At 69.8% G+C, this 15,870-nt stretch overlaps 1 protein-coding gene across 8 annotated transcripts in view; it reads right to left on the reverse strand.

Moving 5' to 3' along the window:
* The window catches only part of KIDINS220 (kinase D interacting substrate 220), a 175,620-nt gene that overhangs the window by 139,390 nt on the left and 20,360 nt on the right, over positions 1 to 15,870 (reverse strand). For all 8 annotated transcript variants that reach the window (XM_075598322.1, XM_075598321.1, XM_075598320.1 and 5 more), the window contains exon 3: positions 15,131 to 15,229. In XM_075598322.1, the coding sequence (XP_075454437.1) occupies positions 15,131 to 15,229 (99 nt within the window). The remainder of the gene's footprint in view (positions 1 to 15,130; positions 15,230 to 15,870) is intronic.

Raw genomic sequence — 15,870 nt, forward strand, 5'->3', positions numbered from 1 at the left:
GGGGCTGGGAGTGAGGGGGGGCTGGGAGTGAGGGGGGCTGGGAGTGAGGGGGGGCTGGGAGTGAGGGGGGGCTGGGAGTGAGGGGGGGCTGGAGTGAGGGGGGCTGGGAGTGAGGGGGGCTGGGAGTGAGGGAGGCTGGGAGTGAGGGAGGCTGGGAGTGAGGGGGCTGGGAGTGAGGGGGGGCTGGGAGTGAGGGTTGGCTGGGAGTGAGGGGGGCTGGGAGTGAGGGGGGCTGGGAGTGAGGGGGGCTGGGAGTGAGGGGGGCTGGGAGTGAGGGGAGGCTGGGGGGGCTGGGAGTGAGGGGGGGCTGGGAGAGATGCGAGGGGGGCTGGGAGAGATGCGAGGGGGGGCTGGGAGAGATGCGAGGGGGGGGCTGGGAGAGATGCGAGGGGGGGGCTGGGAGAGATGCGAGGGGGGGGGCTGGGAGAGATGCGAGGGGGGGGCGGGAGTGAGGGGGGGCTGGGAGTGAGGGGGGGCTGGGAGTGAGGGGGGGCTGGGAGTGAGGGGGGGCTGGGAGTGAGGAGGCCTGGGAGTGAGGGGGGGCTGGGAGTGAGGGGGGGCTGGGAGTGAGGGGGGGGCTGGGAGTGAGGGGGGCTGGGAGTGATGTGAGGGGGGGCTGGAAGTGATGGGGGGCTGGAAGTGATGGGGGGCTGGGAGTGAGGGGGGGCTGGGGAGTGAGGGGGCTGGGAGAGATGAGAGGGGGGCTGATGTGAGGGGGGCTGGATGTGAGGGGGGGCTGGGAGTGAGGGGGGGCTGGGAGTGAGGGGGGGCTGGGAGTGAGGGGGGCTGGGAGTGTGAGGGGGGCTGGGAGTGAGGGGGGCTGGAGTGAGGGGGGCTGGGAGTGAGGGGGGGCTGGGAGTGAGGGGGGCTGGGAGTGAGGGGGGCTGGGAGTGAGGGGGGCTGGGAGTGAGGGGGGCTGGGAGTGAGGGGGGGCTGGGAGTGAGGAGGGGCTGGGAGTGAGGGGGCTGGGAGTGAGGGGGGCTGGGAGTGAGGGGGCTGGGAGAGATGTGAGGGGGGGCTGGATGTGAGGGGGGGCTGGGAGTGAGGGGGGGCTGGGAGTGAGGGGGGCTGGGAGTGAGGGGGGGCTGGGGAGTGAGGGGGGGCTGGGAGTGAGGGGGGGCTGGGAGTGAGGGGGCTGGGAGTGAGGGGGCTGGGAGTGAGGGGGCTGGGAGAGATGTGAGGGGGGTTGGATGTGAGGGGGGGCTGGAAGTGAGGGGGGGCTGGAAGTGAGGGGGGGCTGGGAGTGAGGGGGGGCTGGGAGTGAGGGGGGGGCTGGGAGTGAGGGGGCTGGGAGTGAGGGGGGGCTGGGAGTGAGGGGGGGCTGGGAGTGAGGGGGGCTGGGAGTGAGGGGGGGCTGGGAGTGAGGGGGGGCTGGGATTGGTGGGGCTGGGAGTGAGGGGGCTGGGAGAGATGCGAAGGGGGGGCTGGGAGAGATGCGAGGGGGGGCTGGGAGAGATGCGGGGGGGCTGGGAGAGATGCGGGGGGGGCTGGGAGAGATGCGAGGGGGGCTGGGAGAGATGCGAGGGGGGGCTGGGAATGAGGGGGGGCTGGGAGTGAGGGGGGGGCTGGGAGTGAGGGGGGGCCAGGAGTGATGTGATGGGGGGGCCGGGAGTGATGTGATGGGTGGGCCGGGAGTGATGTGATGGGGGGCCGGGAGTGATGTGATGGGGGGCCGGGTGTGATGTGATGGGGGGCTGGGAGTGAGGGGGGGCTGGGAGTGAGGGGGGGGGCTGGGAGTGAGGGGGGGGGCTCGGAGTGAGGGGGGGGCTGGGAGTGAGGGGGGGGCTGGGAGTGAGGGGGGCCTGGGAGTGAGGGTGGCCTGGGAGTGAGGGGGGGCTGGGAGTGAGGGGGGGGCTGGGAGTGAGGGGGGCTGGGAGAGATGTGAGGGGGGCTGGGAGTGATGTGAGGGGGGCTGGGAGTGATGTGAGGGGGCTGGGCTGGGAGTGAGGGGGCTAGATGTGAGGGGGGGCTGGATGTGAGGGGGGCTGGATGTGAGGGGGGGCTGGATGTGAGGGGGGGGCTGGATGTGAGGGGGGGGCTGGATGTGAGGGGGGGGCTGGATGTGAGGGGGGGGCTGGATGTGAGGGGGGGGCTGGATGTGAGGTGGAGCTGGATGTGAGGTGGGGCTGGGAGTGATGTGAGGGGGGCTGGGAGTGATGTGAGGGGGGCTGGGAGTGATGTGAGGGGGACTGGGAGGGATGTGAGGGGGGGCTGGGAGTGAAGGGGGGCTGGGAGTGAAGGGGGGCTGGGAGTGAGGGGGGGGCTGGGAGTGAGGGGGGGCTGGGAGTGAGGGGGGCTGGGAGTGAGGGGGGGCTGGGAGTGAGGGGGGCTGGGAGTGAGGGGGGGCTGGGAGTGAGGGGGGCTGGGAGTGAGGGGGGCTGGGAGTGAGGGAGGCTGGGAGTGAGGGGGCTGGGAGTGAGGGGGGCTGGGAGTGAGGGGGGCTGGGAGTGAGGGGGGCTGGGAGTGAGGGGGGCTGGGAGTGAGGGGGGCTGGGAGTGAGGGGGGCTGGGAGTGAGGGGGGGCTGGGGGGGGCTGGGAGTGAGGGGGGGCTGGGAGAGATGCGAGGGGGGCTGGGAGAGATGCGAGGGGGGGCTGGGAGAGATGCGAGGGGGGGGCTGGGAGAGATGCGAGGGGGGCTGGGAGAGATGCGAGGGGGGGGCTGGGAGAGATGCGAGGGGGGGGCGGGAGTGAGGGGGGGCTGGGAGTGAGGGGGGGCTGGGAGTGAGGGGGGGCTGAGAGTGAGGGGGGGCTGGGAGTGAGGAGGGCTGGAAGTGAGGGGGGGCTGGGAGTGAGGGGGGGCTGGGAGTGAGGGGGGGCTGGGAGTGAGGGGGGCTGGGAGTGATGTGAGGGGGGGCTGGAAGTGATGGGGGGCTGGAAGTGATGGGGGGCTGGGAGTGAGGGGGGGCTGGGAGTGAGGGGGCTGGGAGAGATGAGAGGGGGGCTGATGTGAGGGGGGGCTGGGTGTGAGGGGGGGCTGGGAGTGAGGGGGGGCTGGGAGTGAGGGGGGGCTGGGAGTGAGGGGGGGCTGGGAGTGAGGGGGGGCTGGGAGTGAGGGGGGGCTGGGAGTGAGGGGGCTGGGAGTGAGGGGGCTGGGAGAGATGTGAGGGGGGTTGGATGTGAGGGGGGGCTGGAAGTGAGGGGGGGCTGGAAGTGAGGGGGGGCTGGGAGTGAGGGGGGGCTGGGAGTGAGGGGGGGCTGGGAGTGAGGGGGGCTGGGAGTGAGGGGGGGCTGGGAGTGAGGGGGGCTGGGAGTGAGGGGGGCTGGGAGTGAGGGGGGGCTGGGAGTGAGGGGGGGCTGGGATTGGTGGGGCTGGGAGTGAGGGGGCTGGGAGAGATGCGAGGGGGGGCTGGGAGAGATGCGAGGGGGGGCTGGGAGAGATGCGGGGGGGCTGGGAGAGATGCGGGGGGGGCTGGGAGAGATGCGAGGGGGGCTGGGAGAGATGCGAGGGGGGGCTGGGAATGAGGGGGGGCTGGGAGTGAGGGGGGGCTGGGAGTGAGGGGGGGGCAGGAGTGATGTGATGGGGGGGGCCGGGAGTGATGTGATGGGTGGGCCGGGAGTGATGTGATGGGGGGCCGGGAGTGATGTGATGGGGGGCCGGGTGTGATGTGATGGGGGGCTGGGAGTGAGGGGGGGCTGGGAGTGAGGGGGGGCTGGGAGTGAAGGGGGGCTGGGAGTGAAGGGGGGCTGGGAGTGAGGGGGGGCTGGGAGTGAGGGGGGGCTGGGAGTGAGGGGGGGCTGGGAGTGAGGGGGGGCTGGGAGTGAGGGGGGCTGGGAGTGAGGGGGGCTGGGAGTGAGGGGGGCTGGGAGTGAGGGAGGCTGGGAGTGAGGGAGGCTGGGAGTGAGGGGGCTGGGAGTGAGGGGGGCTGGGAGTGAGGTTGGCTGGGAGTGAGGGGGGCTGGGAGTGAGGGGGGCTGGGAGTGAGGGGGGCTGGGAGTGAGGGGGGCTGGGAGTGAGGGGAGGCTGGGGGGGGCTGGGAGTGAGGGGGGGCTGGGAGAGATGCGAGGGGGGCTGGGAGAGATGCGAGGGGGGGCTGGGAGAGATGCGAGGGGGGGGCTGGGAGAGATGCGAGGGGGGGGCTGGGAGAGATGCGAGGGGGGGGCTGGGAGAGATGCGAGGGGGGGCTGGGAGTGAGGGGGGGCTGGGAGTGAGGGGGGGCTGGGAGTGAGGGGGGGCTGGGAGTGAGGAGGCCTGGGAGTGAGGGGGGGCTGGGAGTGAGGGGGGGCTGGGAGTGAGGGGGGGCTGGGAGTGAGGGGGGCTGGGAGTGATGTGAGGGGGGGCTGGAAGTGATGGGGGGCTGGAAGTGATGGGGGGCTGGGAGTGAGGGGGGGCTGGGAGTGAGGGGGCTGGGAGAGATGAGAGGGGGGCTGATGTGAGGGGGGGCTGGATGTGAGGGGGGGCTGGGAGTGAGGGGGGGCTGGGAGTGAGGGGGGGCTGGGAGTGAGGGGGGCTGGGAGTGAGGGGGGCTGGGAGTGAGGGGGGCTGGGAGTGAGGGGGGCTGGGAGTGAGGGGGGGCTGGGAGTGAGGGGGGCTGGGAGTGAGGGGGGCTGGGAGTGAGGGGGGCTGGGAGTGAGGGGGGCTGGGAGTGAGGGGGGGCTGGGAGTGAGGAGGGGCTGGGAGTGAGGGGGCTGGGAGTGAGGGGGCTGGGAGTGAGGGGGCTGGGAGAGATGTGAGGGGGGGCTGGATGTGAGGGGGGGCTGGGAGTGAGGGGGGGCTGGGAGTGAGGGGGGGCTGGGAGTGAGGGGGGGCTGGGAGTGAGGGGGGGCTGGGAGTGAGGGGGGGCTGGGAGTGAGGGGGGGCTGGGAGTGAGGGGGCTGGGAGTGAGGGGGCTGGGAGTGAGGGGGCTGGGAGAGATGTGAGGGGGGTTGGATGTGAGGGGGGGCTGGAAGTGAGGGGGGGCTGGAAGTGAGGGGGGGCTGGGAGTGAGGGGGGGCTGGGAGTGAGGGGGGGCTGGGAGTGAGGGGGGCTGGGAGTGAGGGGGGGCTGGGAGTGAGGGGGGCTGGGAGTGAGGGGGGCTGGGAGTGAGGGGGGGCTGGGAGTGAGGGGGGGCTGGGATTGGTGGGGCTGGGAGTGAGGGGGCTGGGAGAGATGCGAGGGGGGGCTGGGAGAGATGCGAGGGGGGGCTGGGAGAGATGCGGGGGGGCTGGGAGAGATGCGGGGGGGGCTGGGAGAGATGCGAGGGGGGCTGGGAGAGATGCGAGGGGGGGCTGGGAATGAGGGGGGGCTGGGAGTGAGGGGGGGCTGGGAGTGAGGGGGGGCCAGGAGTGATGTGATGGGGGGGCCGGGAGTGATGTGATGGGTGGGCCGGGAGTGATGTGATGGGGGGCCGGGAGTGATGTGATGGGGGGCCGGGTGTGATGTGATGGGGGGCTGGGAGTGAGGGGGGGCTGGGAGTGAGGGGGGGGGCTGGGAGTGAGGGGGGGGGCTCGGAGTGAGGGGGGGGCTGGGAGTGAGGGGGGGGCTGGGAGTGAGGGGGGCCTGGGAGTGAGGGTGGCCTGGGAGTGAGGGGGGGCTGGGAGTGAGGGGGGGGCTGGGAGTGAGGGGGGCTGGGAGAGATGTGAGGGGGGCTGGGAGTGATGTGAGGGGGGCTGGGAGTGATGTGAGGGGGCTGGGCTGGGAGTGAGGGGGGCTAGATGTGAGGGGGGGCTGGATGTGAGGGGGGCTGGATGTGAGGGGGGGCTGGATGTGAGGGGGGGGCTGGATGTGAGGGGGGGGCTGGATGTGAGGGGGGGGCTGGATGTGAGGGGGGGGCTGGATGTGAGGGGGGGGCTGGATGTGAGGTGGAGCTGGATGTGAGGTGGGGCTGGGAGTGATGTGAGGGGGGCTGGGAGTGATGTGAGGGGGGCTGGGAGTGATGTGAGGGGGACTGGGAGGGATGTGAGGGGGGGCTGGGAGTGAAGGGGGGCTGGGAGTGAAGGGGGGCTGGGAGTGAGGGGGGGCTGGGAGTGAGGGGGGGCTGGGAGTGAGGGGGGGCTGGGAGTGAGGGGGGGCTGGGAGTGAGGGGGGGCTGGGAGTGAGGGGGGCTGGGAGTGAGGGGGGCTGGGAGTGAGGGGGGCTGGGAGTGAGGGGGGCTGGGAGTGAGGGAGGCTGGGAGTGAGGGGGCTGGGAGTGAGGGGGGCTGGGAGTGAGGTTGGCTGGGAGTGAGGGGGGCTGGGAGTGAGGGGGGCTGGGAGTGAGGGGGGGCTGGGGGGGGCTGGGAGTGAGGGGGGGCTGGGAGAGATGCGAGGGGGGCTGGGAGAGATGCGAGGGGGGGCTGGGAGAGATGCGAGGGGGGGGCTGGGAGAGATGCGAGGGGGGCTGGGAGAGATGCGAGGGGGGGGCTGGGAGAGATGCGAGGGGGGGGCGGGAGTGAGGGGGGGCTGGGAGTGAGGGGGGGCTGGGAGTGAGGGGGGGCTGAGAGTGAGGGGGGGCTGGGAGTGAGGAGGGCTGGAAGTGAGGGGGGGCTGGGAGTGAGGGGGGGCTGGGAGTGAGGGGGGGCTGGGAGTGAGGGGGGCTGGGAGTGATGTGAGGGGGGGCTGGAAGTGATGGGGGGCTGGAAGTGATGGGGGGCTGGAAGTGATGGGGGGCTGGGAGTGAGGGGGGGCTGGGAGTGAGGGGGCTGGGAGAGATGAGAGGGGGGCTGATGTGAGGGGGGGCTGGGTGTGAGGGGGGGCTGGGAGTGAGGGGGGGCTGGGAGTGAGGGGGGGCTGGGAGTGAGGGGGGGCTGGGAGTGAGGGGGGGCTGGGAGTGAGGGGGGGCTGGGAGTGAGGGGGCTGGGAGTGAGGGGGCTGGGAGTGAGGGGGCTGGGAGAGATGTGAGGGGGGTTGGATGTGAGGGGGGGCTGGAAGTGAGGGGGGGCTGGAAGTGAGGGGGGGCTGGGAGTGAGGGGGGGCTGGGAGTGAGGGGGGGCTGGGAGTGAGGGGGGCTGGGAGTGAGGGGGGGCTGGGAGTGAGGGGGGCTGGGAGTGAGGGGGGCTGGGAGTGAGGGGGGGCTGGGAGTGAGGGGGGGCTGGGATTGGTGGGGCTGGGAGTGAGGGGGCTGGGAGAGATGCGAGGGGGGGCTGGGAGAGATGCGAGGGGGGGCTGGGAGAGATGCGGGGGGGCTGGGAGAGATGCGGGGGGGGCTGGGAGAGATGCGAGGGGGGCTGGGAGAGATGCGAGGGGGGGCTGGGAATGAGGGGGGGCTGGGAGTGAGGGGGGGCTGGGAGTGAGGGGGGGCCAGGAGTGATGTGATGGGGGGGCCGGGAGTGATGTGATGGGTGGGCCGGGAGTGATGTGATGGGGGGCCGGGAGTGATGTGATGGGGGGCCGGGTGTGATGTGATGGGGGGCTGGGAGTGAGGGGGGGCTGGGAGTGAGGGGGGGGGCTGGGAGTGAGGGGGGGCCAGGAGTGATGTGATGGGGGGGCCGGGAGTGATGTGATGGGTGGGCCGGGAGTGATGTGATGGGGGGCCGGGAGTGATGTGATGGGGGGCCGGGTGTGATGTGATGGGGGGCTGGGAGTGAGGGGGGGCTGGGAGTGAGGGGGGGGGCTGGGAGTGAGGGGGGGGGCTCGGAGTGAGGGGGGGGCTGGGAGTGAGGGGGGGGCTGGGAGTGAGGGGGGGGCTGGGAGTGAGGGGGGGGCTGGGAGTGAGGGGGGCCTGGGAGTGAGGGTGGCCTGGGAGTGAGGGGGGGGCTGGGAGTGAGGGGGGGGGCTGGGAGTGAGGGGGGCTGGGAGAGATGTGAGGGGGGCTGGGAGTGATGTGAGGGGGGCTGGGAGTGATGTGAGGGGGCTGGGCTGGGAGTGAGGGGGGCTAGATGTGAGGGGGGGCTGGATGTGAGGGGGGCTGGATGTGAGGGGGGGCTGGATGTGAGGGGGGGGCTGGATGTGAGGGGGGGGCTGGATGTGAGGGGGGGGCTGGATGTGAGGGGGGGGCTGGATGTGAGGGGGGGGCTGGATGTGAGGGGGGGGCTGGATGTGAGGTGGAGCTGGATGTGAGGTGGGGCTGGGAGTGATGTGAGGGGGGCTGGGAGTGATGTGAGGGGGGCTGGGAGTGATGTGAGGGGGACTGGGAGGGATGTGAGGGGGGGCTGGGAGTGAAGGGGGGCTGGGAGTGAAGGGGGGCTGGGAGTGAGGGGGGGCTGGGAGTGAGGGGGGGCTGGGAGTGAGGGGGGGCTGGGAGTGAGGGGGGGCTGGGAGTGAGGGGGGCTGGGAGTGAGGGGGGCTGGGAGTGAGGGGGGCTGGGAGTGAGGGGGGCTGGGAGTGAGGGGGGCTGGGAGTGAGGGAGGCTGGGAGTGAGGGGGCTGGGAGTGAGGGGGGCTGGGAGTGAGGTTGGCTGGGAGTGAGGGGGGCTGGGAGTGAGGGGGGCTGGGAGTGAGGGGGGCTGGGAGTGAGGGGGGCTGGGAGTGAGGGGGGGCTGGGGGGGGCTGGGAGTGAGGGGGGGCTGGGAGAGATGCGAGGGGGGCTGGGAGAGATGCGAGGGGGGGCTGGGAGAGATGCGAGGGGGGGGCTGGGAGAGATGCGAGGGGGGGGCTGGGAGAGATGCGAGGGGGGGGCTGGGAGAGATGCGAGGGGGGGGCGGGAGTGAGGGGGGGCTGGGAGTGAGGGGGGGCTGGGAGTGAGGGGGGGCTGGGAGTGAGGGGGGGCTGGGAGTGAGGAGGGCTGGAAGTGAGGGGGGGCTGGGAGTGAGGGGGGGCTGGGAGTGAGGGGGGGCTGGGAGTGAGGGGGGCTGGGAGTGATGTGAGGGGGGGCTGGAAGTGATGGGGGGCTGGAAGTGATGGGGGGTTGGGAGTGAGGGGGGGCTGGGAGTGAGGGGGCTGGGAGAGATGAGAGGGGGGCTGATGTGAGGGGGGGCTGGATGTGAGGGGGGGCTGGGAGTGAGGGGGGGCTGGGAGTGAGGGGGGGCTGGGAGTGAGGGGGGGCTGGGAGTGAGGGGGGGCTGGGAGTGAGGGGGCTGGGAGTGAGGGGGCTGGGAGTGAGGGGGCTGGGAGTGAGGGGGCTGGGAGAGATGTGAGGGGGGTTGGATGTGAGGGGGGGCTGGAAGTGAGGGGGGCTGGAAGTGAGGGGGGGCTGGGAGTGAGGGGGGGCTGGGAGTGAGGGGGGGCTGGGAGTGAGGGGGGCTGGGAGTGAGGGGGGGCTGGGAGTGAGGGGGGCTGGGAGTGAGGGGGGCTGGGAGTGAGGGGGGGCTGGGAGTGAGGGGGGCTGGGAGTGAGGGGGGGCTGGGAGTGAGGGGGGGCTGGGATTGGTGGGGCTGGGAGTGAGGGGGCTGGGAGAGATGCGAGGGGGGGCTGGGAGAGATGCGAGGGGGGGCTGGGAGAGATGCGGGGGGGCTGGGAGAGATGCGGGGGGGGCTGGGAGAGATGCGAGGGGGGCTGGGAGAGATGCGAGGGGGGGCTGGGAATGAGGGGGGGCTGGGAGTGAGGGGGGGCTGGGAGTGAGGGGGGGCCGGGAGTGATGTGATGGGGGGGCCGGGAGTGATGTGATGGGGGGGCCGGGAGTGATGTGATGGGTGGGCCGGGAGTGATGTGATGGGGGGCCGGGAGTGATGTGATGGGGGGCCGGGTGTGATGTGATGGGGGGCTGGGAGTGAGGGGGGGCTGGGAGTGAGGGGGGGGGCTGGGAGTGAGGGGGGGGGCTCGGAGTGAGGGGGGGGCTGGGAGTGAGGGGGGGGCTGGGAGTGAGGGGGGCCTGGGAGTGAGGGTGGCCTGGGAGTGAGGGGGGGGCTGGGAGTGAGGGGGGGGGCTGGGAGTGAGGGGGGCTGGGAGAGATGTGAGGGGGGCTGGGAGTGATGTGAGGGGGGCTGGGAGTGATGTGAGGGGGCTGGGCTGGGAGTGAGGGGGGCTAGATGTGAGGGGGGGCTGGATGTGAGGGGGGCTGGATGTGAGGGGGGGCTGGATGTGAGGGGGGGGCTGGATGTGAGGGGGGGGCTGGATGTGAGGGGGGGGCTGGATGTGAGGGGGGGGCTGGATGTGAGGGGGGGGCTGGATGTGAGGTGGAGCTGGATGTGAGGTGGGGCTGGGAGTGATGTGAGGGGGGCTGGGAGTGATGTGAGGGGGGCTGGGAGTGATGTGAGGGGGACTGGGAGGGATGTGAGGGGGACTGGGAGGGATGTGAGGGGGGGCTGGGAGTGAAGGGGGGCTGGGAGTGAAGGGGGGCTGGGAGTGAGGGGGGGCTGGGAGTGAGGGGGGGCTGGGAGTGAGGGGGGGCTGGGAGTGAGGGGGGGCTGGGAGTGAGGGGGGGCTGGGAGTGAGGGGGGCTGGGAGTGAGGGGGGCTGGGAGTGAGGGGGGCTGGGAGTGAGGGGGGCTGGGAGTGAGGGAGGCTGGGAGTGAGGGGGCTGGGAGTGAGGGGGGCTGGGAGTGAGGTTGGCTGGGAGTGAGGGGGGCTGGGAGTGAGGGGGGCTGGGAGTGAGGGGGGCTGGGAGTGAGGGGGGCTGGGAGTGAGGGGGGGCTGGGGGGGGCTGGGAGTGAGGGGGGGCTGGGAGAGATGCGAGGGGGGCTGGGAGAGATGCGAGGGGGTGCTGGGAGAGATGCGAGGGGGGGGCTGGGAGAGATGCGAGGGGGGGGCTGGGAGAGATGCGAGGGGGGGGCTGGGAGAGATGCGAGGGGGGGGCGGGAGTGAGGGGGGGCTGGGAGTGAGGGGGGGCTGGGAGTGAGGGGGGGCTGGGAGTGAGGGGGGGCTGGGAGTGAGGAGGGCTGGAAGTGAGGGGGGGCTGGGAGTGAGGGGGGGCTGGGAGTGAGGGGGGGCTGGGAGTGAGGGGGGCTGGGAGTGATGTGAGGGGGGGCTGGAAGTGATGGGGGGCTGGAAGTGATGGGGGGCTGGGAGTGAGGGGGGGCTGGGAGTGAGGGGGCTGGGAGAGATGAGAGGGGGGCTGATGTGAGGGGGGGCTGGATGTGAGGGGGCTGGGAGTGAGGGGGGGCTGGGAGTGAGGGGGGGCTGGGAGTGAGGGGGGGCTGGGAGTGAGGGGGGGCTGGGAGTGAGGGGGGGCTGGGAGTGAGGGGGGCTGGGAGTGAGGGGGGCTGGGAGTGAGGGGGGCTGGGAGTGAGGGGGGCTGGGAGTGAGGGGGGCTGGGAGTGAGGGGGGGCTGGGAGTGAGGGGGGCTGGGAGTGAGGGGGGCTGGGAGTGAGGGGGGCTGGGAGTGAGGGGGGCTGGGAGTGAGGGGGGGCTGGGAGTGAGGAGGGGCTGGGAGTGAGGGGGCTGGGAGTGAGGGGGCTGGGAGTGAGGGGGCTGGGAGAGATGTGAGGGGGGGCTGGATGTGAGGGGGGGCTGGGAGTGAGGGGGGGCTGGGAGTGAGGGGGGGCTGGGAGTGAGGGGGGGCTGGGAGTGAGGGGGGGCTGGGAGTGAGGGGGCTGGGAGTGAGGGGGCTGGGAGTGAGGGGGCTGGGAGAGATGTGAGGGGGGTTGGATGTGAGGGGGGGCTGGAAGTGAGGGGGGGCTGGGAGTGAGGGGGGGCTGGGAGTGAGGGGGGGCTGGGAGTGAGGGGGGGCTGGGAGTGAGGGGGGCTGGGAGTGAGGGGGGCTGGGAGTGAGGGGGGGCTGGGAGTGAGGGGGGGCTGGGATTGGTGGGGCTGGGAGTGAGGGGGCTGGGAGAGATGCGAGGGGGGGCTGGGAGAGATGCGAGGGGGGGCTGGGAGAGATGCGGGGGGGCTGGGAGAGATGCGGGGGGGGCTGGGAGAGATGCGAGGGGGGCTGGGAGAGATGCGAGGGGGGGCTGGGAGAGATGCGAGGGGGGCTGGGAGAGATGCGAGGGGGGGCTGGGAGAGATGCGAGGGGGGGCTGGGATGCGAGGGGGGGCTGGGATGCGAGGGGGGGCTGGGATGCGAGGGGGGGCTGGGATGCGAGGGGGGGCTGGGATGCGAGGGGGGGCTGGGATGCGAGGGGGGGCTGGGATGCGAGGGGGGGCTGGGATGCGAGGGGGGGCTGGGATGCGAGGGGGGGCTGGGATGCGAGCGGCGGCTGGGAGAGATGCGAGCGGCGGCTGGGAGAGATGCGAGCGGCGGCTGGGAGAGATGCGAGCGGCGGCTGGGAGAGATGCGAGCGGCGGCTGGGAGAGATGCGAGCGGCGGCTGGGAGAGATGCGAGCGGCGGCTGGGAGAGATGCGAGCGGCGGCTGGGAGAGATGCGAGCGGCGGCTGGGAGAGATGCGAGGGGGGGGCTGGGAGAGATGCGAGGGGGGGGCTGGGAGAGATGCGAGGGGGGGGCGGGAGTGAGGGGGGGCTGGGAGTGAGGGGGGGCTGGGAGTGAGGGGGGGCTGGGAGTGAGGGGGGGCTGGGAGTGAGGAGGGCTGGAAGTGAGGGGGGGCTGGGAGTGAGGGGGGGCTGGGAGTGAGGGGGGGCTGGGAGTGAGGGGGGCTGGGAGTGATGTGAGGGGGGGCTGGAAGTGATGGGGGGCTGGAAGTGATGGGGGGCTGGGAGTGAGGGGGGGCTGGGAGTGAGGGGGCTGGGAGAGATGAGAGGGGGGCTGATGTGAGGGGGGGCTGGATGTGAGGGGGGGCTGGGAGTGAGGGGGGGCTGGGAGTGAGGGGGGGCTGGGAGTGAGGGGGGGCTGGGAGTGAGGGGGGCTGGGAGTGAGGGGGGCTGGGAGTGAGGGGGGCTGGGAGTGAGGGGGGCTGGGAGTGAGGGGGGCTGGGAGTGAGGGGGGGCTGGGAGTGAGGGGGGCTGGGAGTGAGGGGGGCTGGGAGTGAGGGGGGCTGGGAGTGAGGGGGGCTGGGAGTGAGGGGGGGCTGGGAGTGAGGAGGGGCTGGGAGTGAGGGGGCTGGGAGTGAGGGGGCTGGGAGTGAGGGGGCTGGGAGAGATGTGAGGGGGGGCTGGATGTGAGGGGGGGCTGGGAGTGAGGGGGGGCTGGGAGTGAGGGGGGGCTGGGAGTGAGGGGGGGCTGGGAGTGAGGGGGGGCTGGGAGTGAGGGGGCTGGGAGTGAGGGGGCTGGGAGTGAGGGGGCTGGGAGAGATGTGAGGGGGGTTGGATGTGAGGGGGGGCTGGAAGTGAGGGGGGGCTGGGAGTGAGGGGGGGCTGGGAGTGAGGGGGGGCTGGGAGTGAGGGGGGGCTGGGAGTGAGGGGGGCTGGGAGTGAGGGGGGCTGGGAGTGAGGGGGGGCTGGGAGTGAGGGGGGGCTGGGATTGGTGGGGCTGGGAGTGAGGGGGCTGGGAGAGATGCGAGGGGGGGCTGGGAGAGATGCGAGGGGGGGCTGGGAGAGATGCGGGGGGGCTGGGAGAGATGCGGGGGGGGCTGGGAGAGATGCGAGGGGGGCTGGGAGAGATGCGAGGGGGGGCTGGGAGAGATGCGAGGGGGGCTGGGAGAGATGCGAGGGGGGGCTGGGAGAGATGCGAGGGGGGGCTGGGATGCGAGGGGGGGCTGGGATGCGAGGGGGGGCTGGGATGCGAGGGGGGGCTGGGATGCGAGGGGGGGCTGGGATGCGAGGGGGGGCTGGGATGCGAGGGGGGGCTGGGATGCGAGGGGGGGCTGGGATGCGAGGGGGGGCTGGGATGCGAGGGGGGGCTGGGATGCGAGGGGGGGCTGGGATGCGAGCGGCGGCTGGGAGAGATGCGAGCGGCGGCTGGGAGAGATGCGAGCGGCGGCTGGGAGAGATGCGAGCGGCGGCTGGGAGAGATGCGAGCGGCGGCTGGGAGAGATGCGAGCGGCGGCTGGGAGAGATGCGAGCGGCGGCTGGGAGAGATGCGAGCGGCGGCTGCGAGAGATGCGAGGGGGGCTGGGAGAGATGCGAGGGGGGCTGGGAGAGATGCGAGGGGGGCTGGGAGAGATGCGAGGGGGGCTTGGATGCGATGGGGGGCTTGGATGCGATGGGGGGCTGGGATGCGAGGGGGGGCTTGGATGCGAGGGGGGGCTGGGATGCGAGGGGGGGCTGGGATGCGAGGGGTGGCTGGGATGCGAGGGGGGGCTGGGATGCGAGCGGCGGCTGGGATGCGAGCGGCGGCTGGGAGAGATGCGAGCGGCGGCTGGGAGAGATGCGAGCGGCGGCTGGGAGAGATGCGAGGGGGGGCTGGGAGAGATGCGAGGGGGGGCTGGGAGAGATGTGAGGGGGGGCTGGGAGAGATGTGAGGGGGGGCTGGGAGAGATGTGAGGGGGGGCTGGGAGAGATGTGAGGGGGGGCTGGGAGAGATGTGAGGGGGGGCTGGGAGAGATGTGAGGGGGGGCTGGGAGAGATGTGAGGGGGGGCTGGGAGAGATGTGAGGGGGGGCTGGGAGAGATGTGAGGGGGGGCTGGGAGAGATGTGAGGGGGGGCTGGGAGAGATGTGAGGGGAGGCTGGCAGAGATGTGAGGGGGGCTGGGAGAGATGCGAGGGGGGGCTGGGAGAGATGCGAGGGGGGGCTGGGAGAGATGCGAGGGGGGCTGCACCCCCCCCACATGCAGTCCAGTTCAACTGAAAAAAACATTTAAAAAAATATATAAAACAAACACAAAACATCTCCCCCGTCTGTCTCTCACTCCTCCCACTCCCGCCGGCTCTCTCTACCCAGCCCCCCCCCCCCGCCTCCCTTCCCCCTTCCCCCATGGTGAGAGAGAACCTGTTGCTAAAAAATTTGAATCCCACCACTGGACGGTACTGTACCTATTAAATCCTGGACAGGTAGTGGTTCATTAATTAAATGCCTGGATAAATAGGGAGGTCGAGCAGGCTTCTATAGATTTCCAGAGAGGGAGCCTTAAGGGTCACTCAACACATGTTTGTTTGGGGGCGATTGCAGAATCACACTGGGGACTGTACAGTATTTTATTTGGTAGAACCAAGACTTAACTTTAGGACACATAGCAGCAGTATGGAAGCAATCCATTATCCCCCCAATCTCCAAAGTTAAAAATAAAGTCTGGCAGATTTGCTGCATGGAAAAGCTGGTCAGTCTTAACATCGACACCTGATCAGACTTTCAGAAGGTATGGGTGCCATGGATTCTGGGTGCTGGACAACCAGGAACAGATACCCACTCAATTCTATTGTAAACAAACTGTTATATATACCAGTGGTGTGATTGAATGTTACAAGACGCTTTGTTCTGTCAAATTATAACTGGGCGTGTATTCCCCCCACCCCCCTCCTCTGTCGTTATTTTTTGTACCCCCCTTCTTTCCTTTTTTATTTTTTCCCACTCCTCCCCCCCCCCATAAAAACTTCAATAACATGCGAGTTTAATAACTTTAGGACGCAGAGTATGATTAAAAATACTTACTATATCCTCAAGGTTGCAGTTGGCTCTTTTGCTGAGCAGCTCTTGGACCATTTCCAAATTGCCTTGTTCAGCGGACAGCATCAATGCAGTTTGCCCACTCTGAAACAGAATGTATATTACAGCTAGCAAGTTTCTAGATATATTAAAAATAGATTCCATATACACACACACATTTTACTGTAAAATACAGTGAAGATACACTTTTTGCAATACTCTATGAAGACCCATGACAAATATATTGTACCACACTTCTCGAAATTAGACAAATATGTATATTTTCCTATTAACCATTGCCTCATGGATGTCAATTTGAAAATGTCTTGAATATGTCAATAACTACGACTAAGCCATCCGAGCTATTTCTCGAGTCATTTTAGCGCTTCCCATTTGTTTGCCAATTTCTCACAAATAAAACAATTTCATTTCTCAATCATAAAAAACAAAATGTGTCATTTTATTTTTGTCAAACTCTAAACATACAGTGGACACTTCTCAAGTTGTTTATTGCAACATTATCATTTACTTTCAATCAATCCATTTTTGATGCTGCAGAATACAACATTTTCTCCCGGTTCTCTCCCAGATCAGGAGACATTACTCCTTCACATAGACCAGAAGTGCTCAACTCTCCCCCCCCCCCCCCCCCCCAACAGCACAGGTTTTAAGGATATCCCAGCTTTAGCACAGGTGGCTCACTCTGTGTCTCAGTCGAGGACTGAGCCACCTGTGCTGAAGCAGAG

Source organism: Ascaphus truei, chromosome 4 (genome assembly GCF_040206685.1).
Source record: "Ascaphus truei isolate aAscTru1 chromosome 4, aAscTru1.hap1, whole genome shotgun sequence".
NCBI lineage: Eukaryota > Metazoa > Chordata > Amphibia > Anura > Ascaphidae > Ascaphus > Ascaphus truei.